The 26,660-nt window shown below is 40.5% G+C and overlaps 1 protein-coding gene across 1 annotated transcript in view; it reads right to left on the reverse strand.

Annotated features, from left to right (window-relative positions):
* Positions 1–3,482: 3,482 nt before the first annotated feature.
* SDC2 (syndecan 2) overlaps positions 3,483–26,660 on the reverse strand; it is a 122,005-nt gene continuing 98,827 nt past the window's right edge. The window contains exons 2-5 of the mRNA XM_018556149.1: positions 18,511–18,622; positions 12,261–12,403; positions 9,366–9,480; positions 3,483–4,389 (exon numbers count right to left, since the gene is read on the reverse strand). Of these exons, the coding sequence (XP_018411651.1) occupies positions 4,226–4,389; positions 9,366–9,480; positions 12,261–12,403; positions 18,511–18,622 (534 nt within the window). The 3' untranslated portion in view covers positions 3,483–4,225. The remainder of the gene's footprint in view (positions 4,390–9,365; positions 9,481–12,260; positions 12,404–18,510; positions 18,623–26,660) is intronic.

A 26,660-nucleotide genomic window follows, 5' to 3' on the forward strand; every position in this document is an offset into this window, starting at 1 on the left:
CCTCCCGTGAGATGATGTGCATGGTCACATGTCCTAGTCACATGTGCCAGAGTTCCAGGAAGGAATAGGAGAGCTAGTTAACATGGCCGCTGTCATAAGATATGCAAAGAGTACAAAGCCAGTAATTATCTAGAAGTATGCATTTGTAGATGGTCATTACTAAACATTTCTAAGGCTGGGTTCACACCTGGGCATACATAGGCGCGTTTTTTTCCGCTCATTTTTCGTGCGTTTTTTCGTTCAGTGAAACGTGCGTTTGTATACCTCCCTGGCGGTATGTTTTTTGAAAAAATGTTTCCTATGTTTTTTTTTTTAAACTTTAAAACTTCCCGCCGGTTCCAACCAAGCCCCCCCCGACGCGGCCGATCGCAAGTAACGGAACCCCGGAAATCTGCAGCGGCCGGAGGACACAGCGGGGATCGCGGACAAGGTAAGTCCTACGCTGTATTCCTGAGTGTGGCTCGGGGTTACCGCTTTGTTAACCCCAAGCCACACTCGGGAATACCAATGAATACGTGCGAAAAACGCCCCAAAAGAAGCTCCTGTACTTGTTTGGGCGTAGGGCGTTTTTCAGCGCATTTCCACGGGCTGAAATACGCCCAGGTTGGTACCATGCCCATAGGGATTCACGGGATTTCACTTGCTGAGCATTTTTCAGCGCTTCGATCAGCGCTGAAAAACGCCCAGGTGTGAACCCGGCCTTAAGGTGTGTTTCTTGTTATTTTAAAGATCTGGGTAAAATTCCACTTTAAAGCTCCTATGAGGTATTGATGATTGCGTACATCTACTTTAATTTTAAGAGCGAGATAAAACAATGATTGCATTGTTAACCCAGGAGCCTCCACCTACAACTGATACTGCAGGTAAAGCTTGACGAACGCTTATATTTTTTTGTTCCCAGTTCTTTGCTTTCAGTCCCACAGATCACATACTTACAAATGAGTGAATAAAACACGACAATTTGTGAGTAAAAAAAATACAACCTTTTACAATCAACGTTAGATATCAAATCCCTTGTATATATTTGTTTGTAAAATCCATATTACAGGCATATCGTTAGCACAATGTAGCATACATCATAAGCAATAATGACACATAAATAGCCATCATTAGGCCACATTTTTGTTTATTTAGTAGTGTTTATGTTCCCAAGTTACATTTTAGGTCTATTGATGTAAGACTACAAAATTACCATTTGATTTTTTTCTGTGCTTATAAAATACCAACATTTGTTTGTTTACTGTCATACACTCTGTAACACAGTCTGCAACAATTTACATGGAATCATAGGCACTTCAAAGGCTTATAAAGACTTTTACAACTTAAATGCATGGAGGAAAAACAACCGGAAAAAAACCCAAAAAACTCTCCAACAACTCCTATTCGTACCTTTGGAGAGAAAGAAAAAAAAAAAAACCACATGGAAAAAGTTTGTACTGTGGCCACAGACTTTGTCAAATACTGTTCTAATCTTTGGAATTGGTTCTACCACACAATCCAGGCTTAGATAGCCATGGCTTCCTAGCTGCCATAGAATTACAGGTCATAGCTGGTTGGCAGGGCTTGCTGGGACCTGTAGTTCCACGACAGCCAAATAGCCAAAATGTAATAGGAACCTGCCAGGAAAGACTAGAGGAACTGCCATTTTGTGTTAATGGTATAGAACACCTTATATGTTCAGACTAACAAGACCATGTAGTGAAGCAAAATGTCAGAATGACGGACCCTTCAGGAACAGATCAGCAATGGCAGCTTCCATATTTGTACACTGACAGATTCCCTTTGAATAACAGCTCCAAACAAAACAGAGTTCTGATTTGGTGTAGTGGGGGCATGGTTGATTCCACCGCTAGGTCTTTACTGCTTTCCAGGATCCAAAATGGGTTATTTTTTCCCCTCAAATCCAAAATACAAGACCGAGTATGGCTTTTGAACTGAGCTATTGTTGTCACTATCCCACGAGTCCCCCTATGGATAATCCACAGAAGGTTACAGGACAAAGCAACGCTGCATCACTCACCCTCTTGTGCATGTTCCATATAGAGAGCTAGCTTATGCCATTGATATTGGTGGCTTGGCTGAACTGAGATCAGACTGTGATCCTAAAGAAGGGCAGCACATCTCCCCTAGGAGGTCCTGGAAAGCAGTAATTAGGGGGGGAATCTAACCCCATCCCAGCAAAAGCAGAAAACATGGTTTTGGTTGGAGTTGCTTGTTGAACTTGTTGAGCTTGTCATAATCCATGCCAAGGTAAAGCAGCTTGCAGCTCTCCAGCGGCTGATGTACTACAACTCCTAGCACACCTTGTCAACTGGAAAGCCTCTAATTGGACCTTATCTGCCAATGACTAAAAGGAGTTAGGCCTAGCAACCATTTTTTTTTTAACATTCCTAGAAACATGGATTGAAGTATCTGATTGCTAGGTTAAGCACGTACGGTTCTTTGCAGACATTGATGAGGCCCACGGTCTACATCAGATCACGTATGTAAGACATGTGTAGCCAGAGTCACCAGCACTTCATTATAAGTAAGGTGTTACTGGCCTTCTCCTGTATGGAGGAGTTAAAGGTGCATCCACTCTTAAAATATGAACATAGTAGTAATGTCACAGATATACAAACTAGGGGAGGAAACAAAAATGCCTGCACTGATTTTAGCTAGAAGAGAAGCAGAAACCCGATTAACAAATACAAGCAATAAGTTTTATTTTTCTATAACCAATATCAGGCGAATCCAATGAAAGAACATTGATAAATAGAAAAGATCAGCAACCAACCAGGCTTCAGTTTACTGCGGTCAGCTGAGTGCAACATGAATTCTGATTGGCTGCTGCCATGATTCTGCTGTTCTTTGCCCTTCGTGTTGCTGAATAAATTTAAATGCGTGTTCCTCTACTGAACGCCTTATTTTAAAAAAAAAGTAACTCTTGCTAGAGAAAGTTTACACGAAGAAAAAACAACTAAAAAAAGCCCTACAAGTCTGTAAAGCAAATAGATAATACTTACCTGTCTGGCCAGCCATGCCACTGATCATTGACCTGCTGTAAAGCTACAGCTGCTGAAAAATCTTTCAGCGTCTAACCCGGGTGTGTTGGATACTTGGCCAAAGCTGGCTCCTACATCACTACTACGTACTGTTGTGATGTAGGGACTACTAAGTGGAACTATAGCAAATTTGAACAAAAATGGGAATTTTTAGTTTCTAGAAGAAGATCAGAAAATTGCTTTGGAAGAAAAACTATATACGAGAACAGCAAAAATGTGACAATAATAGCTTCTGTTCCTGTTACTTTAGTAGATCAAAAGCAGAGGGATTAGCTTGGGACCAGGAAATGGTGGGTTGGCCTATTAATCCCCTGAATTCTATCCAAAACTGAATATTCAGATTTTGGTGGCCACAGCAGGAGTGCGTGCCATTGCGTTTTCCCCCCTATACAGAAAGTGCTTTTTCTCTCTTTTTTATTTCTGAAAATACAAACGTTATAAGAGTGAATGCACCTTTACAAATAAGAGTAGCTTACGAACAGCTGGTAAATAGACATTTTCTTTTTTCATTTTGCACGTCAGACTAAATTCGCTAGAAAGTACACTGAGAATCAGAGCGGTTTTGTAAAAAAAAAAAAAAGGAGAAGGAAGAAAAAAAAACAGATTTATACATTTTTTTTAAGTTTACATAGAAAAAAAAAAGAAAAGAAAAAAGTACATTTACACTAATATACTGTATATCTGAATTACCCTAGGACAATTGCACCATGACAACTACTAAAGGCATTTGTTTGGAAACAGATAAATTATTGAAAACAAAAACTAAAACTTTGAGCGATCTGAGACATGCTAAAAATATTAAACAACCTTTTATAGACCCGAAGTTTGAAAGCTACCGTTTGTAATTTTTTCCATCTTGTATGTTTATGCATAAAGATATGAAACATCTTGGTGAATACCAATGGTCATATAAAATAATACTTTGCCACTGTTACCCACTCAACAATGCCAAGATTTTTTTTATTTTTTTTTAACTTTTTTTTTGTTTTTAAGGAATACATGAAAAGTTTTTATTCTCTTAAATACAATGGGATTTTTTTTTCCATATCATAAATTTGCCTCCGAGGCTCTTTAGAGAACAAGGAAAAAAAAAATCTTCTTAATTCTATGCAAAAGCTTTATTTAAAAGAAAAAAGAAAAAAGTTCAGTGATCTCAAAAAGAGAGACACTACGTGGGAGTTTTACGCGTAAAACTCTTTAGTAGGTGCCTTTTGGTAGACTGCGCTGGATGGTTTTCTCTCTCCCAGGTCGTAGCTGCCTTCATCCTTCTTCCTCATGCGATAAACAAGCAGCAGGATTAGGAAAACAGCAAAAAGGAAGCCGATGCCTCCACCAGCAATAACCGCTGAAAGGAAAGATTAGATGTGTTGTTAGATATGACATTTTGGGTAAAGCAGAACTTCAATCATTGATGTGTTATATTAAAGAGGAAATAAAGACAGACTACCACTGTGTCTTCCCTGCTAACTTCTAACCCAAAGCTAGCACTAAGCCCGCTGAAAAATACTTACCTGGCAGGAGGTCTTCTTCGCCTTACCGGCAAATCACCACTTGTGGCTGGGATCTATATGCAGACAAAGGCATTGATTGGCTACTCAGGAAGAACGCATCTCAAATGCAACTCAGACCCCGAAGTAGCAATCTGCCATTAGGTAGATTTCTTATTCGATACCCCCATATCGGGGGACAATAATACTGCACAACTGACGACGATCAATATATCTGTATATATTTCTTTGCATAAAACCATCAGGAGGGTACAACTGCATGTAGGTTACACAAAGCACAAAGGCTCCACTAAGATCATCAGTTTGTAAGTGCTTATTCACACCATGTCCAGACCAAAACAGTTTGTTCCCGGAGTAAAAAAGCATCCCAATGTATCCCTATGGTATTTTTGGGCTCTATTCACACCAACGCAGTCTGTTCCGGTCCAGAAAAAAAAAAGAGATACTGCTCGTATCATTTTCTCTGGTCTGGAATGCACTGGAACGCATGGAAACGTGCTGTAACGTACTGGACTGCACTTGAAATCCCATTTCAAGCTAAGAAAAATCGTGACAAAAATGCACTGCGCTGCGTTTGCAGATCTGCTCCAGATCTGGTCCGGACATGGTGTGAACATAGCCTTAAATCAACAATATGGCAATGGAAGTGAACCTTGTTCATCTGGAGCAGTTTCCAGGAGAAACACCCTTCAGTATACCAGGGCTCAGTTATTTAGTCACAGACATCTGTGGTGTGTTGATCTCAAAAGAGTCGGACATGTTGCAGATTCCTGCTTGCCTGAATGTGAATAACAATGCAATTTATTTTCTGTGCCCTTTAGAAGTGTGGTACACCGTAAGACGCATCTCCAAGAGGTGCCTTTGTACTTTGCTTAATTTTACATGAAATAAAAAATGGAAGTATTTCTTAATCTCCCAACACTCTTAAAGGATAACCAAGCTAAGGGTTGGCTTTGGGGAGGGAAAAAGCTATAATTATAGCTGTAGTCTGATTTAAAGTGACACTACACTCAGGAGTTAAATCTTAAAAATCCATCCAATACCTAAACTATTAACAAAACTGGACCTTATTTGTATATCAATCGGCTGTAGATCCTCAAATCATCTCTGAATTGGTGCCGACACTGTCCTTCCTTCTGGAGGGTGGCTACTTTTGTTCCCCATGGTCCCTGTGTGTGTTGTAAAGTAGTCACCACTCCAAGCTCACTCCTGTGGACTACAATCTCAATACAAATTAGTAAACAAACATGAGATTGTAGTCCATCACGGGAATGAGCTTGGAGAGGTGGCTCCTTTACAACACACACAGGGACCATGGGGAACAGAAGTAGTCCCCCTCCAGAAGGAAGGACAGTGTCAGCACCAATTCAGAGATGATTTGAGGATCTACAGCTGAGTGATACACAAATATGATACATTTTTGTTAATAGTTAAGGTACTTCAATGTATTTTTAAGATTGAATTCCGGAGTTTAGTGCGGTGCAAATCCCGTTGACTAAATATTTTCGTCATAGTATACGTTGACTGCATGTTTTCAGAGGCAAAAACAAAATGAAGACTACATAAACACGAAGTTAATAGGACTAAATCTATGATGAAAATAACATTGCAATTTCCTCTGCTGGAGATTGTTGACAAAACTAGACTAAAACAATTCAGATGACTCAAATACGACTAAAACTAAAATGCCATTTGAATTGTTTTAGTCTAGTTTTGTCAACAATCTCCAGCAGAGGAAATCGCAATGTATTTTTGTCATAGATTTAGTCCTATTAACTTCGATTTTATTTAGTTTTCGTCACTGAAAACATGCAGCTTCACTGAAGACTGACAAAAAATGTAGTGGATGAAATTAACACTGGTCTAGTGTCACTTTAAGGTAAACTGAAGCGCGTCAAGAATATATAGCACACGTGACTTAATGCTGTATAGTATAGAATAAATCTAACCCCCCAGTAAGATGCTGTATATATATGTGAATAATTACTGCCTTTCTTCTACTGTGTGCACATATTACTCTGGGAATTGTGGCCAGCCCTTAGTGTCAGCCCATCATGGACTAGGAAGGGGTTACAGTTACAGCTGAACTTGAGACACAAAAAAATCTAATATATTCCCCAATAGCCACAAAGTATATAAATCCACTTTGTGTGCACCAAATGTCTTTGAAAACGCCATTATTACATTGCAAAAGCAGCAGTGACATCATCACTGTGCTACATAAAGCCTGAGCAAAGCTGTGGGAGGGGCCCAGCAGGCCCCACCCACTACAGGCTGTCTGCAGAAACAAGACCAGTCACCCTGCACAAGGAGAATGTGCAGCAGTGACTGGTCTTTATTACAGGAAGGTCTTTGCACAAAGGCGACAATTCACACTGGATTACTGCACAGATCCGAAAGAAATACACAAAGATCAGCACGATTCAAATAAGAATATGCATGTTCTTGTATCAAGACAATAATTGCTTATTCCGGTGTTCAGCTTTGAATCATACAAGATTTACATAACCCAGAAATGTACAAATAAAATTAACAATGAAAGGTAATGTTCTTCAAAATGCTACATAGCATAGAAAATATTAAATACATATAAAGCGCACACAAAAAAAAATCATACATACAAATAAATTGGTTATGATCATGTTGTATCGATAGCATGGCACTAATCAAGTGCACAATGGTAAATCAAAAGTATTTGATAATATTTCATGATAATAATGCCATCATAGAAAATTCAGGCAGCAAATATGAGGAAAAACCAAGTGTAACCCCAACAAAAACCTTTTTTCAGTCATTGATCAAGTAGGGAAAGCTTCCAACTAATTAGGTTTTTACAGTTGTGCCCTCAGGTAGAAAGTGAAGGGAAGTTCAAAATGTGACATTTGTCACTGAACAGAAGGCGAGTGGAAATCTGCCAATGGGGACACCTGTGGCAACTGTCAAAGGTGGAATTCCCCTCCTTTCCTGTTGTGTCTGTAGGACATAACAGGAGTAGAAATCTCTGCAACGAAGACACAGAAAATAGTGTTGACGGCAGATGCAGCAAGCTTTTAGCTGCATTTAACAAGCATTTCCATTTGTGCCGCCAAATTGGCACACCACCAAAAAAAAACACAAAAAAATTATATATAGATATATACACACACACACGTTATGTTCCCATTCACATAGTAGACCTTAAAAGATATTTAACAATTGCTGCTCACAATTTTCTTGCTGTTTTCAGACATTTCCTAGATGGAATTTTTCCTCTGCGATGCAATGTTAATGAAGGGATGGGGAGCCAAGGATTACCATAATTAACCCTGTCTGTACTATTCTGGCAGATCTCATAAGCTGTAAACTAGAACTGAACACCGGTTAAAGAACTCGGGGCTTGTGTTCTGTATTGTGTGTTAAATCAGCGGAAACTCAGTCTGTCCCCACTTTGTCCCTCTCCACTCTCACTTTGTAAGCTTCCCTGAACAATTTCAGTCTACCCAAAGGCCTGCTCCAAACAATGTAATGTGTTATTTTAAAAAAATAGAGATATATTTTTAGGCATGTTGTGTGAATGGGAACACAAACGTAGTGGAAGTTTCCCAACTTTGACTGCAAAATTGGAACTACCCGTTAATATTTCATTAATCTTAATCTCAAACTGAGTACACAGATGGGAGCTTCCAACCTGCAGCTGAAATCCTCCTGACCTGAAGTACCCCTCCCAAGATGCATCAAACTGTTTTAAACTACTTTTGCATTCCTGTTGAGCAGTTCTGATGTGAACAAAAGCCCTTTGACACTAGCCCATTAAACCATATCGAGAACCGGGCAAAGGGATTCTTAAGCTGGCCATACACTATGCGCATTTCAGGTGGGCCTTCATGAACCAGCCAAGAAGCCCACAGTGGGTGCAGCTGTTGGCACCCCTCCAGCTGGCATCCCTTGATCAGAAGATCGAAGGAGCCAGTTGGAAAATCTTTGCACAAAAGGAAACCGCAGGAAATTTGCTCTAATCTTTGCTCTTCGTTCAGTGTGTGGGTTGATCGAGTAAAATTGAAAAAAGTGTATATCCAGCTTACAACTACCGGTCAGCAGTAAAATATACAAAGGATGACTAGAAAATAGGGATGCACAGATACTTTTCGAGTACCAGTGCAGATACTTGGCATTTTCATGAGAACTACCAGGGTTGCAGCTGGAACCTGTCTCTGGCGCTCCACCACTGTCCTGAAATCATTAGTCGATATTGTTTTAGAAAAACTGTCACATGACAATAAACAAAAATGCATCAGTACTCGTACTTGTAAGTACTCGGCAAGTACCAGTACTCGCAAAACTGGTATCTGTGCATTCCTTTATTTATATTTATAAAAACTAAATCGTACATTAAAACAGAGATGTACAAATCCCGGGAGCTCCCTGTGCTCCTTACAAATGACAGCTGCCTCCTAACTTTTGAATTTTTCTCTAGTCTAGTCTTGGAGCTCAAAAGTATCGGTACATGTACTCGTACTTGTACCGAGTACTGTACTTGATATCTGTGCAACCCTACTAGAAAACATCAATATGCTGCAGTTTTATGGCTCCTTTTCCCTGCACCTTTCTTGTTACGTGGTGTGGTGCAAAACAATGTACACAAAGAGCCCCATTTATAGCTGAAAGTGGATTCTGTGTTGCGCAGAAAGACCAAGCGTAAAAGGTGAGGCCGCCCTCTAATCATATAGGTTACTGTTTTGCACATACTATTTCTCCATCTAAACAAAGTACAACTTTACAGCAGAGAAAAACGTATGCCAACTACACAGATACCGGACTCATTACTAATGCTCACCTGCAAGTACTTCTGTTCTGTGAAAGAGGTTCTCTGACTGCTTCTCTGTGTATACGTCTGTATCACCATTGGCGTTGCTTCCTGCGGACTCCTTATTCTTGTTGATCTGAGGCCCCTACGTTGTCAGAATAGAAACAGTTTACAGAAAATCAAACATGAATGTTTCCTTACATTATGAAGGTTTACTTTTCCACCCACACATACTAAACACACAAAGCATTACAGCAGTCTGAAGCTTCGCAAGTGCCGGCAGCCTCACCCAATGCGGATCTCCTACTGTTGTCCCCGCGTTTGCTTAGCACATGCCATGCAACAGGGAAAAATGGCAGGAAACCAACAAGGTTAACAGATATTACTCGGCCTTAGTGTTGGTGACAAGCAATTATGATTCAATGATGAACACCAAAGTTTGGTAAAGCGGATCTCATGGCAGACTTAAAACAATATTGCAGTTAAATATTAATTCAAACAATGAAGTGCATTTTGTAATGCACCCATCTTAAAAACCTAAAATTGACATCAGCCTTTTACAATCTCTTGTACAGCAGCACTAAGCCTGGGAGAGGGAGGGGAATCAGAAATGCACCCTGCACATGTGCTGAACATTCTGGCAGGAGGAGAGCTGTGAGCAGAAGAGGTAACTGTTCCACCTCCATCATTGTCCAAACACAGGTTGAGGGCAGGAGGTGACCTAGCTTTGTTACAAAGAAATGTCAGGTCACCAGTCAGGCCATGCGGGTCTGGTGAAAAATGTGTAAATCACAGGACTGGATGGACAATAAATAAAACAGCTCCTTTATATGCATTTCACTTGTGCATTTAGCAGTTGGCATAAAGTTCAGCCATTAATTGCAAAAGTTAAAGGGAACTATGAGAACAATTTAGAAAAAAGGTCAGTAAAGCATGTTGTATTACCAGCAAAGAAAAATGCCACGTACTGCATGGGAGGTTTTATAGGATTCTTATTAACAAGAAAAGTTGGAAAATGCCCATCGAGTTAAAATAAAGAAATGAATAAAAATCCCAAGACCACAGTTGAGGAAGCAAAACAAACTAAATAGAATGTCATTGCATCCCTTCCTCACCAATGACACCGCAAAACTTGTTATCTCTCGTCTTGACTATTGTAACTCCCCCCTCATTGGCCTTCCACTACACAGGATATCCCCCCTTCAGTCTATCATGAATGCAGCTGCCAGACTCATTCAAGTTACCAACCGCTCAGTGTCTGCATCCCCCTCTGCCAAAACCTCTATTAGGAAAAATAAGGAAGCTGCAATTGTTGACCTCCTTCTGGAAATAGCCACTTCCTGCCTAGCTCAGGCTGGCTCTGTCACAGAACAAAAAGGCTTTGGAGAAGGATTTTCAGACAGAACTGACAAAAGCTTTATCCTCAGCCAAGGCCAAGTGACCAATAATCCACTACAGGTAGTATCATCTAGCAGTGACTGGACTCTGGATTAATGGAGATGGAATAAAGACTTTTACTTACCTTATCCCTTGCTCCCACAGACTCCTCTTCTCCATGCAACCGGTCCCCCTAAGCCACTTGTCTTTGGTGCTCTGCCCTAGTGGTTGCAACCTGACATATTATGTAGAATGAGGGACCAGCAATCTTGCATTATAAGAGAGGATGCCGATGGCCCACCACAAACTGGAGCATCAGAGAAAGAGTAGAGTGCTGACTGCCAGGGGATGTAAAAGTGCTTTTTGAGGTCCCATAGGCAAAAAAAAAAAAGAGCATTTAACTCCTGCAGTGCGGTTGGAGCTCCACTGCAAGGGTAGATTTTTTTTAGTTCCCCCGAGCTCAGCTTTAAGCACCAGGTGTTTTTAGTCTTTTGGTTCTATTTCTTTTCCCTCTGAAAGCTGTGGTTAGCAGCAGTAAATGGAAGCACTAGTAAATTAAACTTTTAATTTTAGTTTCACTGTCTGAGCTAGGAACTGGCTAACCTACGAAGAATTGTGGGGAGAGACGTTACAAGCAGGGCACTGCACATAAACGCACGTGCCTAATGAGCAAGAACACAATTATAATATGCATTCAACTCCTGTTAGTATAGGACTTAAAAGAAAAGGCCTTTCCTTAGTAAGGCATAGGGCAAGATTCAGAGAGCACAGAATCTTCAAATGCTCGGCCAATTGTGACATCCAAAATCTGACTGGATTCTATGGTACAGAACTTGATATTGCTGTTTCAATCATGGGATTTGAAAGGCTGAAATATACAGATTGGAGATCTGGCAGATGGGAAGGAAATACACTGGAAAGCATCATGACATTTTACTTATTTCACTCATGAGAAAACCAAGTACTGTTTTCACTTGTACGCAAGAACAACCTGTCTATGTAGGTTTACAGTACACGCCAGACATCCCTCAATAAAGTTCCTCCCTGTTTATTATATTAGCATAATTTATGCTACTGAATGCTTGACTTCTGCAAACAAGCATATTAATAGAGGAGACACCTTGATCTTGGCCTACAAACACAAGTGTTCACCAAATCCCTTAGAATTTGTGCATGCCATTCCAAGCTATGATGAAATCTGGACTCATAACCATCACCACCTTAAGTGTTTGCAAACATCTTGGTGCCCACAATTATGTGTAACACTAATGGGCATTTTACTGCAACTTACTGCAAGGCATGACAATATGCATACTGTGTGGGGGTGCCATTCCGATGCGTGGGTCATGTCAGATTTTGGCTTTAGTGGTGTGTTGGTAACTAATTAGATATGAATGGGCTGCCGTACTGTAATGCACATTTACATACTTTCGTTAATGCACTGCAACGCTTAAGTGTGAATGGGTCCTTACTGTAAGCTGCTGAGTAACTTGCTGGTGTTTTACAAATAATGCATTCCAAATGTAATTCGCAAAATGATGAACATACCTCTGCTGCCACTACAAGTTTTGTCAGCATCTTCAGCGTAGTCGTCTCTATAACTGGAGCATCACTAGTGGGTGGACTCTCTGGAAGTGATTGGAGGGTTGACAGCTGTACTGGGACTTCTTCAGCATCAACTTCTGCCACTCCTGTTTATCAAGACATCAACAGAATGAGTCTATCAGACTGTGCAATTTCAGGTTTTAATATAGAATAAGAAATTAGAATGACATCAGAATCCACAAATTTTGTGATCTCTTACATGTGCTTGGCCTGAAGCCTAATATATAACTGAACTCCTTTACAGCCTGAACCCCAAAGAAGATAATTGTATGTGGCTTGAGAGCCTCTTCAATTTCAGATCAGTCTTTCAGTACTAAGCATACCCATAAGAAACCTATTGAGAAGTCTTAGCACCATCACATGAGAGGTGCCAACTCCTAGAAAGAAACATTTTTTATAAACAATTAGGGGCTCGTGGATACTTTGAAGCCCTGTGTTGGGGAGCCAGCTATACCTGTCTTTATCAGATGCTTACAACGGTCTCATTTTAATTTGGTCTTTTAGCTTTGGATTAAACATAGGTTAACTTTAAGACTGACAGAAAAAGACTACCACAACCAAAAGAAAAACTGAAGGATTATCCTGTTGTTCCAGACCAGAGTAATTAGTCTACACCAGTGGAAATTGGTGTAGAGTACTTACCGTAAAATCTTTTTCTTAATTGCCATTCTATTAAAAGACATAGAAATGTAGTAAATCTTACACATTAGGATTATACTGCCGACATCAGGAGGTTTGGACATTGGCAAACAAAAGACATTAACCAAGTCTCCATATAACCCTGCCTCAAACTATCATGCCATAGTTTTGTGAGCAAGAGGTACATAAGGCCAATAACAGAGGGGTGGGACCTGTGTCCCTAAATTGACTTCAAGAAAAAAACAATTTTATGGCAAGTACATAAATCTTATTTTCTTTATCTCTATTGAGGGCACAGGGATGTAGTAATTCTTAAACATTTGAGATGTCCAAAAGCAGTTTCACAGCCACAGAGATCCAAGGGATTTGAAAATCTTACTAAAAAGTATCTGAAAGAGTCCACGCCTGAACGAAGGCTAGATCGAAAACAAATATAGAAACTACCACAACCAAAGAAAAAAACTCAAGGATCAACCTGGTGTTCCAGACCAGGGTAGGTCATCTACACCAGTGGAAACTGCTACCTGAAAAAAAGTTGAACCTCGTGGAGAACAACCATAAGGAAAACATGTCAACAAAAAGGCATGTTTAAGGGGGAAACCTAGGATACCCAACCCTTGACTGTAGGGAAAGGAAAGAATGAACAGACAAGGTGTGCCCAAACAAAACGAAGAGCCAGGTAACAGCTGAAGGCTTGACTTCATGGGAAAGAAGGTTTGATAAACAAAAGGTACGTCTAAACAAAGATTAACTGGTTAACAGAGGTGTATAGTTCCCATTTTACAGTCAAATGTGAGAAAACCCCACTATATATTTGGTATGTGTTCCTATTCACACAGCAAAAATATATATTTCTTACCTATTAGATATTTCTTGGGAATAACTGTGCAGATTGCAATCTACTCAGAGCAGTTTGAAAGTAAAAGTAGAGGGTCAAACTGAGGGACAGACTGAGCTTTTACTCATTAACATACAAATGTTTCTAAGTCTTTAACCCTTTGTTAGGACAGAGGGTTCAAATCTAGTTAACAACTGATATCAATTATGGACAATGGAGAAGTAAGGGACGTCACCCTTTGCAGTGGCAATGTGTTTTTCCTGTGTCTATTAAGAGACATGTTGCAACTAGGCCTAAAGTGAGGCAAAGTGCTTCAAACTCATAAACCCAAGCAGCAAATTGCTGAAGAGGGTTGTAGGTTGCAAAATCACTGAAGGCCGGCCGTTGAATGAGAACAGAGAATAGGTAAAAACACAAAGTGCTTGAAAAGCAGGTGTAGCAGCTGGAAGTTGCTTTCTCTAGGCTGAATGGAGAGAGATGGAGAACTGAGAATGTGTGCAACACTCCAACTAGAAATTATGTCAACACAGAACCAACTATGAGGTAGCTGCCAGTGCTTTAGCTAGGTTGGCCGTACTCACTTTGTGAGTCCTCAGTAACTGGGTCATGGCTCTGGACCTGGAAACCGATCTGCAAGTGACAGAGTACACATAGGTCTGGAAAGTGCCACAGAGCAGACCCCGTTGCCCAAAAGGTCACATTCCAGGATAGCCTTGCCACATTCAGAGGACTAGCCACTGCACAAATCTTCAGACACTGGTTCACGGTTCTGGACCTGGAGAGCACTCTCTGGCCAACAGTACACAGAAGTCTGAAAAATGCCATAATGCAGAGCCCAGTGTCTGAAGGTCACATTCCAAGCTAATCCCACAATCTTCCATCATACCTGGGTCCTGGTACTGCCGGGCAGAGATGAGCTCAAGCAGCATTTCTCCAAATCTTCATTGAAGACACCAAAATAAATTGAACAAAAATTGTTAATGTGAATTGAAGAAAAAAAAAGGTAATAAATAGTTAGAGTTTTTCTCATTAGAGCCGAGGAAAATGAGTATTAGGTTGGAAGAAAGGTTATATGGAGACTGGCTTAATCTTTTTTTGTTTGCCAGGTATCCAGACTTTCTGAAGGTGGCAGTAAGACCCAAATACCTAAGAATTACTACATCCCTGTATTCCTGTGTCCCTCTTTGGAGGATAAAGAAGAACTTACTTTCCTATACTTTGCTCTGACCCATCCTCCATATCCAAAGAAATGAAACACCTACAGTATAGATGGGCCCCACTAGTGCAATATATCCCTGCCATATTCCATGTCTCCAGGACACAGCATATTAAAAGGATTACAAGAACATTGGCTTCAACATATTATGTAATGCAGGAGAAAGATCAACGATTATATTTAAAGGGGAGTTAATGATAGCAATCATATTTCAGGTGTGTGAAAGAAGACTGCCTGACTGCTAAAAACTACTACATTGCGCCTCATCAAAAAAAGTCCTATACATTTTCCTTCTACCAAACTGATTATTTAACAATATTAAGGCTAGTTTTACATATTATAGTTATATTTAGCATAGAGGACGAGGGTGGCACAGAACAATGACAGCACTGTTTTGGGCATAGATGGGTCCAGTTCATATGTTAAGTGTTCTATTTTTTTTTTTCAAGCATTTGTCATGTCTAATGAATAGTTTGTGTTGCCATGCCAGTATTTTAATATTTACTAGCAGGATCCACTTGCTGCAAGTTATCCACTTAAAGGTGCCCATACACCTTACGATTATCGGACGAAACTTTTCGTCCGATGATCGAATAGTCGTACGATTTTCGTACGGCAGCCCCATCCTGCCCCGATGATCGCAAGATTAATTTAGCCGTAATTAACGCAAAGCACCTGGACGAAATGCGGTAATTGATTTGCCGTATTTTCGTTAGCGCAAGCGCAGTGTAGATCGTACGACTTTTGACGGACGGAAACGCCAGCAACCTTACGACAATCGTACGATCTAGCAAAGTTTTCAAACATGCTTGACCGTCAAAAGTCGTACGATTGTACAGTAATGTCGGTCGGACACTGCAATGCACACGTACGATTATCGGACGAAAAGTCGATCGCATACGAAAATCGTCCGATAATCGTAAGGTGTATGGGCACCTTAACACAAAAAACAAATGATCAGCTGCATGAAAAAATAGACCCTTCAGATTTCAGTGCTTGCCATGTGCACTCAACAACCCATTTTCTTGCCGCTGTAGACACTCTAATGCAGCATTCACACCATATAATAGCTTGGAGCTGTAGCTTATAAAAATTGTATTTTGTATCAGAGGGATGACGGTATAAAAAAATAACATAAACCCGTGCAGAGACAAATGCTAGGCAGCCACTGGTGAATTCCTCCTAAAAATACCAGTGAACTGGCTGTCTTCAGCTCTCATCGTTTTTCAATTACTGAGCAAAATAGGAGATGCTAGAAGCATGTGGTCACATGTAACAACTGGTACTCCCAATTACTCACACGCAGCCAATCCTGGATTAACCAGCAAAATAAACATTGTTTTCCCGAGCCATCATGTTCTGAAAGGATAAGTGCACTTTAAGGTGCATTTATCTCCTTATATACTCTTTGTATACTCAGGGTCATATGTAGAATACATGTAAGAATTCTGTATTCGCAAAGTAGACACTGGCCAAATGTGGATTTCACCCATACAGTTAAACCGGTTTGAACAAATACTGCAATATAATCCCTATTTTTTCATGCAAAATTGGCTTGAAGCATGTTTGGCTGTATAGAAGTTTCCAGAGAGTTAAACGTGAAGCCAAAACTTTTTTGGGCTGTACTTCTCTTTTGAGAAGAGGCTGTGAGCTGACCAATCAGCGGTCGCAGGACACTGTAGAAAAAAGGGCAGTGCAAATCCTTAAGCAGTGCACAGATCGAAAATCTGGAGCAGCTGTGCATGGCAACCAATCAAGTCCTCGCTTTCATTTTCAAATCTTAACTGAGCAAATTGAAGAGAGAAGCGGATTGGTTGCCATGCACAGCTGCTCCAGGTTTTGTCTGCTCCAGTTTTGATAAATTCCCCCCATTATATGTGTTTAAAAAGCAATCTCAGGCAACAAGTAAAAACAATCAGTAAAGAGACTCTACCACCAGATCAAACATTGCATTTTTCATAAATATAATAGTGCTTTATGTGAAAGACCTATTTCACCTCAGGGCAATGATTTTATTAATTGCTTGCAGTTAGGGGGGAAAAAAAGAAAGACAAATCTGACACTTTGTATGCGTTTGAAACCTCTTTCCAGCTCCCTTCTGCTGCTCATCCCCCTGACTGCTACATCACATCAAATTGACAGCATTGGGGCTGTGTGCAGGAGAACTGTTCCTGATCACAGCCTCAGTGTATGTAAACAGAGGACTGAGGCTGTGTGCAGGGGAACTGTTCCTGATCACAGCCTCAGCAGATGTAAAGAAAGCACTGAGTGTGCACAGAAGAATTGCTCCTGATCACAGCCTCAGCGTATGTAAACAGAGGACTGATGCTGTGTGCAGGGGAACTGTTCCTGATCACAGCCTCAGCGTATGTAAACAGAGGACTGATGCTGTGTGCAGGGGAACTGTTCCTGATCACAACCTCAGCGTATGTAAACAGAGGACTGAGGCCGTGTGCAGGAGAACTGTTCCTGATCACAGCCTCAGCGTATGTAAACTAACAGTAGTGATGCTGTGAGCAGGCGCAGTTCTCATTCACACTTGAACACTGCAATACATGAATAAATAAGAGGGGGGACAATGTCCTCAAATAAAGCACTAATATATTTTAAAAAATATAATTCTGGTCTAATGACGGGGGCTTCCCAAGAACTCAAATGGTTAAAGTGTGCCTAAACCCAATTGAAGAAATGTCATTTATTGCAGCTTAGCAGTCTTTAGATTCAGTGGCTGCATTTGTTTTCTTTTTTTCACCGGTGTTCCTGTCAGTAGCACATCTCTTGTCCTAGGTTGTCCTATCCTAGGCCAGTGTTAGTCTAAAGAACACCACAGGTGGGAGTTTTAGTACCTGAAACTTTGGGGCACAAACAACTTTATTCCCATGTGTTAGCCACTCAATGGTCACACCAGTAAAAAGAGCTAAAATCACATTAAAAAAGGAGAGCGGAAATTAAACAAGATTTAGAAGGTACAAACCCACTGACCTAGTGAGATGCTCTCTGAATTCTGGCTGCAGTGAATGACAAAATCCCCAGGGAAATTGGATGGATCTACTGACTTCGGCATAGTCTGCAGTACTTGGACAGCATTAGAAGGCCATGATTTGTTTCATTCGCTGCCTACATCTGTTCCTAAACTTGAGTCTAACTCCTAATCTTAAGCCCCAGTAACCTACACCTCAAGCAAAATGTGTTCCAACGTGGCAAAACCGTAATGCATTAAAAGCTTTACCACCCATTTACAAAGTCACATGATTGGAAACAAAAACCTTGGCTTGAAATCTGTGCTCCAAGATGGAATACTCAGCATGTGAGCACACTACAGTAGGCATATAGCAATCTCTTGGAGGCAACCTGGCTAAAGTGTGTCAGCTTCCTACTGAACATGATGCTCTTGGAAATACTACTGCTTCTTAGCTTAACTAATTACCTATTACCAAGTCTAAACAAGAAACTAAGCCAAAATAAAAGAAGCTGTCAAAGCTGATATTAGTAAAATTTACCTGAACCAGACCCAGAGGAGTAGTCATCATCATCGATTGGGTATACTCCTGAAGAATCTTCGATCGAAGTGTTATCAATATATAAGTCTTTGTCTGATGTAGTAGCCACCCGCTGTAAAATGGAATGGGAAATATATTTAGCGATAACATCATGTATTAGAAATCATTTTTATAATATAATTTATTTGCAAAACAATGCATTCACATTATTATGACATTTGACAGTGCTTGCTTTGAAGAAAGCACTGGCCATAGGGGGAACCATTCATAGGCAGGTCTCTCAGAGAAGCAGCTAGGCAGGGACATCAGAGCATGCTTGCTCATATGACCAAGACAATGCAATCAAATGTTCCCTTTCAATAAGAAAAAATAAGAACTGAAAAAGAAAAAAAAGGAAGAAGAGCAACTACTATGTAATTATTACGATTTTCCATTGCCCCAATAAGTAAGCATTTCCAAGGGTTGTACGTTGCAGTCATAGGTTAATACCTATAGAGGCTGTGTGTTGCTAAAGTTTTAATTTTAAAGAAGAATTGTAATAACTCTTACAGTGGGGCTACCCCTGCACTGCAAGGGTTACCTGCTTGTTTTTGTCTAGGATAAAAAACAAAACAAACATCATACTTGTACTCACCTGATGCTCCAAGCTGGCTTGTTCTTAGACCGGTCCTTCCAGTGTCTCTCCCCCTCCACAGCAGCAGCCTAAGGTCCTGTAAATCATCACCTTCTATTAACAGTGTATAGATGCGAGGACGCAGAGGAAGATTTCAATGCTGCAGCATAGGAGGAGATAGGCTGGAGGGAGCGCTGTGACAGATGGTTGGAGACAGCCAAATTCATGTACAAAACTGTATTTATAAAGCTCTCATTAAAGAGGAACACCAGGTAAAACAAAAAACAAAACCTTAGCCTTGCAGTGGAGCTACACCAACACTGCAAGGGTTAAGTGCTCATTTTGTCTACAGAGCTTAAATACTCAACTGATCCTTGGTCCCACCAGGCTGCTAAACCAGTCCTCACAGCCTCTTCTTTCCTGCGCTCTGGTGGTCTAAGGACTGATGAAGTCATCACATTTTATGCAGGTCCATTGACCTCCATTAGACTCAAGGACGCCGAGGGATATTTCATAGCTGGAGTGGAGGCGGGGAGAGATGAGCACTGGACTGCCGTGGGACCGAGGATCAGGTGAGAAATACATCTTTACTTGCGCCCCCTAAACAAAACAGTCAATCCAAGTTATATCCCACCGCACTCCTGACCGGAAATGAACCCAAAGTCCGGGTGGGTGTCGAAGCGACTGCAGATGCCTCCGCCAACAGCACAAAGTCGATAGATGGTCACTCGCACTCAAATTTGATGCAAAGTCACTTTATGTTTGCCTGAAGAAGGAACCACTTGGTTTCCAAAACGTTGCTATAAATGTAACACTATTCCAGTCAATAAAGGGATTGACTTTGCATCAAATTGGAGTGCGAGTGACCATCGATCGATTTTGCCCTAAACAAAACAAGCACTTAACACTAAGGCCCGGTTCACACCTGGGCGTTTTGTAGCGCATTCGTACGCTCTGCAAAATGCTCAAACATCGAAATCCCATTATTTCCTATGGGTATGGTTCACACCTGGGCGTATTACAGGCCATATGAACGTGCTACAAAACGCCCTACTCCCAAAGAAGTACAGGAGCTTCTTTGGGGTGTATTTGCCGTGCGTATCCATTGAGATACAGCCAGGTAGCCCTCAGAAACGCGCGTCAGCGCGGTAAAACCGCGTGGCACACGCGCATATTCGATACGCCTAAGTGTGTACCCAGCCTTACAGTGCAGGAGTGGCCCCACTGCAAAGGTAAGTTTATTCTTTACCCGGATTTCTTCTTTAAGCCTCGTGAAGAGGTCTTTCCAATATAAAATTACAGTCACATGGCTAAAAAAAGAAGAAGTTTTTTTAAATCCTTTTGTTAAAGTTATAGAATAGAGCATTTAGTCTGACTTTATCAACATTTGCTGCACCAACAAAACTAAAGTAGTTCCAGTTAGGGAAGTCAAAAAGTGAAACAAATTTAGGACAAAGGTTCCAAATGAAGTTCCCTAAAACCGCGCTCCTGTTAAAAACAATCCGTGAAAATGGGTTGCTAAAACCAGGTACGCCTAAAACTGTAGTCAGATGGAAAAATTAAGGCGTCAATGGTTCAGCCCCAGGGATACAAGTCAGAACCACTTATCTTCTACATGAATGTGTCTGGGAACTTGCTGAAATTGAACAATACTTTATTCATCTTTCTGTGCACTTCTGCAAGTGGCAATTGCCTCGCTATAGGCACAAATCAAAGAAATTAATCTATAAATGTCCCGTCATGTAAAAGAACAGAACATAATTAAAAATAGACAAGCCACAGCACCTATGCAGATTTAGAAGAAGGAAAACAAACACGTATAAAAAGTAGGACCCATTTTGTTTTGAGTCAATTAAGCAGCTGCTTAATCTCTGGTTTGACTGCTACAACCAGCTATAAACAAAGGCTGTACTGTGCCCAAAAAGGTATCAAAGGGTAACTACAGCCCAAAATGCAGGCTACTCCTGTACCAGAGCTCATCAAACCTGTTAAACACTTGTACAGTTCACAATGCTGTAATAAAGGCAGGCTCGTTCAACTCTACATAAAATGTGGATTGTGATTGGATATTTTAGTGGGCCAGTAATTCACACAAGTGGGCACACAGACTTGCATCTAGACAACATATGACCTTAAAGAATGAATACACAAACTTGTTATTTTATCTCACAAAAGGCGTCAGCATAATGCCAGGAAGTATACAGAATGCCTAGTAGGAATATATCTACTTTTCTGAACAGTATTTGCAGCATTCTGCTGATCTGCTCTGAAAAAAATAAACTCAGAATGAACAGACTGTCCTAGAGCAGTTCAAAGTATGTGTCGCTTCTCTCTATATATTGCAATTTCTTTCTGTAACAATGCCTTAAACTACTATGTAACTGCTCAAAGCAAGTTAGCAGAATAAAAGCCCAATGTCTGAAGTTGGCCATACACCAGTAGAATTTCTTTAGAAAAAGGTTTCCAAATGTTCATTCGATTTTGTAACAGTTAATGGGGTTAAATTGACCATTCAATTTCGACAGTAGAGCAGGAAAAAAAATTAATAAATATTGAAGGATATTTATTATTTTTCTAACAGTGATTGTTTTTTTGTTGGAGAAAATCTATCTTTCAAAACTGAATGTTATAAAATAAAAAAACATTTTAAAATGACATTCTACAAGTCTCTGATGGCATCACTGAATGTTCTAATGAGATTTTATATATGAAAGTTCATTTGAAAATCTACCAGTGTATGGTTAGTTTAAGTGATGTGTAAAAATGTAAACAATGATAAGAGGGCAGCTCATGAATCATATCTGACCATTATCCAACACCCGAGAGCATTTTAAGTGTTTGCTCTAAAGAGGTTCTCTGCTCATGCCTTGAAAAAAAAATATTCATACTCCTGCTAGGCACATACACTGGTGGGATGGACAGCAAGTAGCTTTTTATCCACATAGCGATGACATTGGTGAGGTCTTTACCCCATGATCCTGGTTAGCCCCATCCCTTAATGGGACTGCATTAAGTTCCTTGACCTGCAAGATGCCAAGTTCCAAAAATTCCAAATGATGGAGGTTTCAGAAGTCAATAAAAAAACCAAAGATATCGGCAAAGGGTCCACTCTTGGGAAGAACCGCTTCCCCACACAAACAACTTCCTGTTCACTGTCACCATTCAAATAAACATCTGAAAAGTACTGAAAGGCTCCAGGTTTTCCACTGTAATGCATCCTTGGAAACAATCCCTAGAAAATATTTGAGTTACTCTAAGTAAATATGCTTACAGTTCTGTTTTTTACACCACCACTGGGTCCAGGTTGCAAAGTACAGTCTCTGAACTTCAGGTTTGGGGAGTGCCTGCCCCAATTACATCACATATAGCCTGTACTCAGGACAGAGCAGGCTTGAGCTGTGCTACCAGTCACTTGTGCGGAGGAGGGAGGAGAGTTGCATTACATTCTATGAACACAGACAGGAGAAGGAGGAAGCGTTCGTAGTGCCAGCCGGGGCGTGCATGCAGAGGTATCTCCAGGAAACCCTGTAATGAGCAGGAGACACCTGAAACCCAATCCAGGAGAGAAAACATTTTAAATGGGTAAAAGAATGGCACACTGACTTCGACTGACTGAGATCAAGAAAGTCTGAGTAGGTATACTCAGACTTTCAGTATAAAAAGGTCTACCTGCATACCAGCAAGGAAACTATTGTTTTCAGAGGTGGTAGATAATGGCCTATGTATGTGAAAAAGTACAAAAAATATAGAAATTGTTGACTTTTAGATCTTCATTCAAACTGTGCCTACATCTAAAAGATAAACAAATTAAAATGGCAAATTTTCCTCATGTTTTCACTAGGGATGCACAGATACTTTTCGAGTACTAGTGCAGATACTTGGCATTTTCATGAGAACTACCAGGGTTGCAGAGGTTGCAGCTGGGACCTGGCTCTGGTGCTCCACCACTGTCCGGAAATCATTAGTCTGTATTGTTTTAGAAAAACTGTCACATGACAATAAACAAAAATGTATCAGTACTCGTACTTGTAAGTACTCGGCAAGTACCAGTACTCGTACTCGCAAAACTGGTATCTGTGCATCACTTTATTTCTATTTATAAAAACAAAATCATACATTAAAACAGAGATGTACAAATCCCAGGAGCTCCGTGTGCTCCTTACAAATGACCGCTGCCTCCTAATTTTTGAATTTTTCTCTAGTCTAGTCTTGGAGCTCAAAAGTATCGGTACATGTACTCGTACTTGTACCAAGTACTGTACTTGGTATCTGTGCAACCCTAGTTTTCACTCAACAAAAATATTAACAGAGGCAATGTATGTGGTAAATGCTTTTTCTGGCACACTTCCTACGTAGGTAAAAATTGCTGCAATCTCTTTCTGATTGTAAATGTATGCAGTTTGGCACCACCTGTTGCAAGAGTTACCTGCAGATCCTGCAATTACATTTTGGGGTTCTTGGAAATTTCTTTCAACATCAAGCTGGTAACTCTTAGGCTGAATTTGTTGGGTCAACACGTCCTAAACAAACCAGAAGTTGTTTGAAATCTATGCCACTTGTGGATTATTTTCCCTCTAGTGGGACAATCAATTTCAAATACTTTGGTGATCTTTTTAAACTCCTTTCCAGACTCAATGCCATCTATAGATCTTGGCATGATAACACAACGCATGACAATTGCAAAGAGGATACCAGACTCTAGATGTCGGAGGTTTAAATAAGAGAGGTTGCACCAGCATACTTCTTAAGGACGTTCTAATCATTGGCAACTAATCTGAAACATCAGATTCTAATTTTAATGGATTCAAAATGGTGGTAAATGTAGAGATTTATTTCTCTTTACATGTGACAAATCTACATTTTATTAGTTTAGATTATGAAAATGAATCCATCATGTCAATTTTATGTGTCATTTGTTCAAGTATCTCACCTTCATCTGTAGGCACGGTGTGAATGAAGATCTAATGTTTGCCTGCTCAAATATGTCAAAAAAGTCAACAATTTCCCCAGGGGCACTTGCATTTTCACATGACTGTATGACAAATTTACATTGCTTCATGAACTGGCATGAATGGCATCATTTAATATGTGTGCACTCATTGAGTGATCATGTTCTTCTTGGTCCTTTGCATAATTTATTAGTTATCAATGTGCAAGGGGGCAGCCATTTTTTCTCCAAGTTGATGGTTTTAATTGCTATCTATGCCTTCCTGTCCTGGTGTCTTTAGATATGCTAATTTTAGTCTTGATGTCACGGAGATAACATGTAGTGGAAATCTTCTTTGTAGCCTCTAGAAAAGCAATAAGATCCTAAGGAGAAGCCTCAACATCTCCCCAACTCTAATCTATACAAACAATAAAGTTTGGGCTGGAGCTGGACTTTATCCAGATTGTTGTCACCTAATTGCAAAAGCTTCCATTGAACATGACTGACTTCAAGTAAACCAGTGGGTACAATAAGCTTTTAAATATAGGACCTACCTCAAAGAACAGGTACTTTCCTAGGCTTGCACAGGTTCCAGTTCTTCATAGAACTCCAGGCTCCTAAACACTGGGGGTGATCTGACATGCTAAGTACTTCCCTACTGGCCCATTATTGTAGTGGGCTCCTAAAACGTCTCATTGTACCCAGAATTTACAGGTTTGGGACCTCTCTATGAAGGATTGGAAGCACTATGCATGCACTGGGGAAGACTTGCTCTCTGAAGCATACAGCATGTTTGCTGTAATCTGTGGTCACTTTAGGGGTTAGTCTACACAGACATTAGACTGGAAAATACTTTAAGGGTAAAATGGCCCGTGTTTTCAATATGAGCAGAAAGGATTTCGTTTGCATTACCATTTCAGAAGCAACAAAATTAGAGATACTGTAGTTACCACAGTGCAACACGATACAAGACAAAAACAACAATTAAATGCAAGCTAACACTACTCTGTTTGATCCAACAGAAGATTGAAACAATGCAGTCCTGACTTAAAAAAAAAAATACTTTGCAAGCGATCATCAGAAGTAAAACTCAAAATGCCTTCATAGAAAAATCCTAATTATTTGGCAACAGATATGGAGACTTAGCACCTTGTGCCTGCACATACTGTTATATATCTTGGAAATGGGGACTTCTAAAAGGGAACCTTACACTTTTTTCTACTTACGCCTAGCTCTGATGGGCAGCGTGGGTTGTCGTTGCTTAAGCCGGACCACAAAAGCTAAAATTTGTATAACAGAGCAACCTGGGCATTAGGGCCTCTATTCTGCAAGGTTAAGTTTACAGGTTCACTTTAAAGAAGCAGCCCAGGGAACACATTTCTTAACCCTTGCAGTGGGGCTACCCCTGCACTAGAGGGATTAATAGCTAATTTTCGTCTAGGTCTAAGTTATGCTCACCTGAAACTTGCACCCGGCTGACTGTTCGAGCACTCCCTCCAGCAATGGATTCAAGGACGCCGAGGGACATACCAATACACTGACTCATGGGACTTTAGACTGCTGGAGCGGAGGGGGAGAGAAGCTGGAAGGACCAATCCAACAGCCAGCTGGCTGTGAGGTTCAGGAAAGTATAGCTTTATCTTTGCTCCTAGACAAAAAAAGAGCTCTTACCCCTTGCAGTACAGGAGTAGCCCCACTGCCAGGGTTAGGCATTTTTTCCTTGAAGTTCTTTTTTAATGCAAACTGGCTTCAGTTCAATGGGGCTCTGGCATGCTCTGGGAAACACAAAAAATCCAAACCCTCTGTTCAAATGCAGTGTGGGCATTCTTAAAATATTTCCAGGTGGTTTGTGATATTACCATATGAAGCTAGTCTGCCAACTTAATTAAAGACAAAGTTTATTTTAAATCCTGTGGATTTAAACGTGGTGCTTCTGAGAACTAATAATCAGGCTGCTGCCCCCTTTAAATTAAAATGAGCAGACAGCAAATCAATAGGACTTAATGCGTACAATCTTTCACACCTACTTTGTGGACCACTTACTAAATCTCACTGTTTGTTTCAGTCCCCCCCCCCAAAAAAAGCATTTTACAGCTGCATGCCAACTGCTAAGCTGCTTTAGCCAAAGTTCTAAGATTGCCTAAATGAAGAGATTAAAAAAATAATGTGCGGAATTACTTGTCAATGTTAATATACTTCTTGCTTAACTGTAAAATCTAAGTGTGGGTGTAGATCCTGTGAACTGTAGCCTCGGTAGCTGCACAGCTGGACATGGAAGTTAATGTATTGTACCCTTTGAAAGAGCTGATCTATACTTTTATTCAAACTTTTCGAATGTTGTTCAGAGGAACCTTTTCATAGCGTAACCCCAAATTTTGGGCAAAATGCTTAGGAGCCAACAGGTTCTCTTTAAAAAAGAGTCACCAGTGACAGCTCCCATTGTTCTATCCTGCTTGAATGACTAAAGAACATACTTGTTTCAACTAATGTCAAAGTGGACCTTTACCCCCCTTTGGCTAAAAATCACATCAGCATGCAGCCAGTGGCGTATCTATGTTTTTGGCTGCCCTAGGCAAGCCAAGCTTCGGCCGCCCCCCAGCACCTTACTAT

This window comes from Nanorana parkeri, unplaced genomic scaffold, assembly GCF_000935625.1.
Source record: "Nanorana parkeri isolate BGI_ZX_2015 unplaced genomic scaffold, ASM93562v1 scaffold226, whole genome shotgun sequence".
In the NCBI taxonomy this organism is placed as follows: Eukaryota; Metazoa; Chordata; class Amphibia; order Anura; family Dicroglossidae; genus Nanorana; species Nanorana parkeri.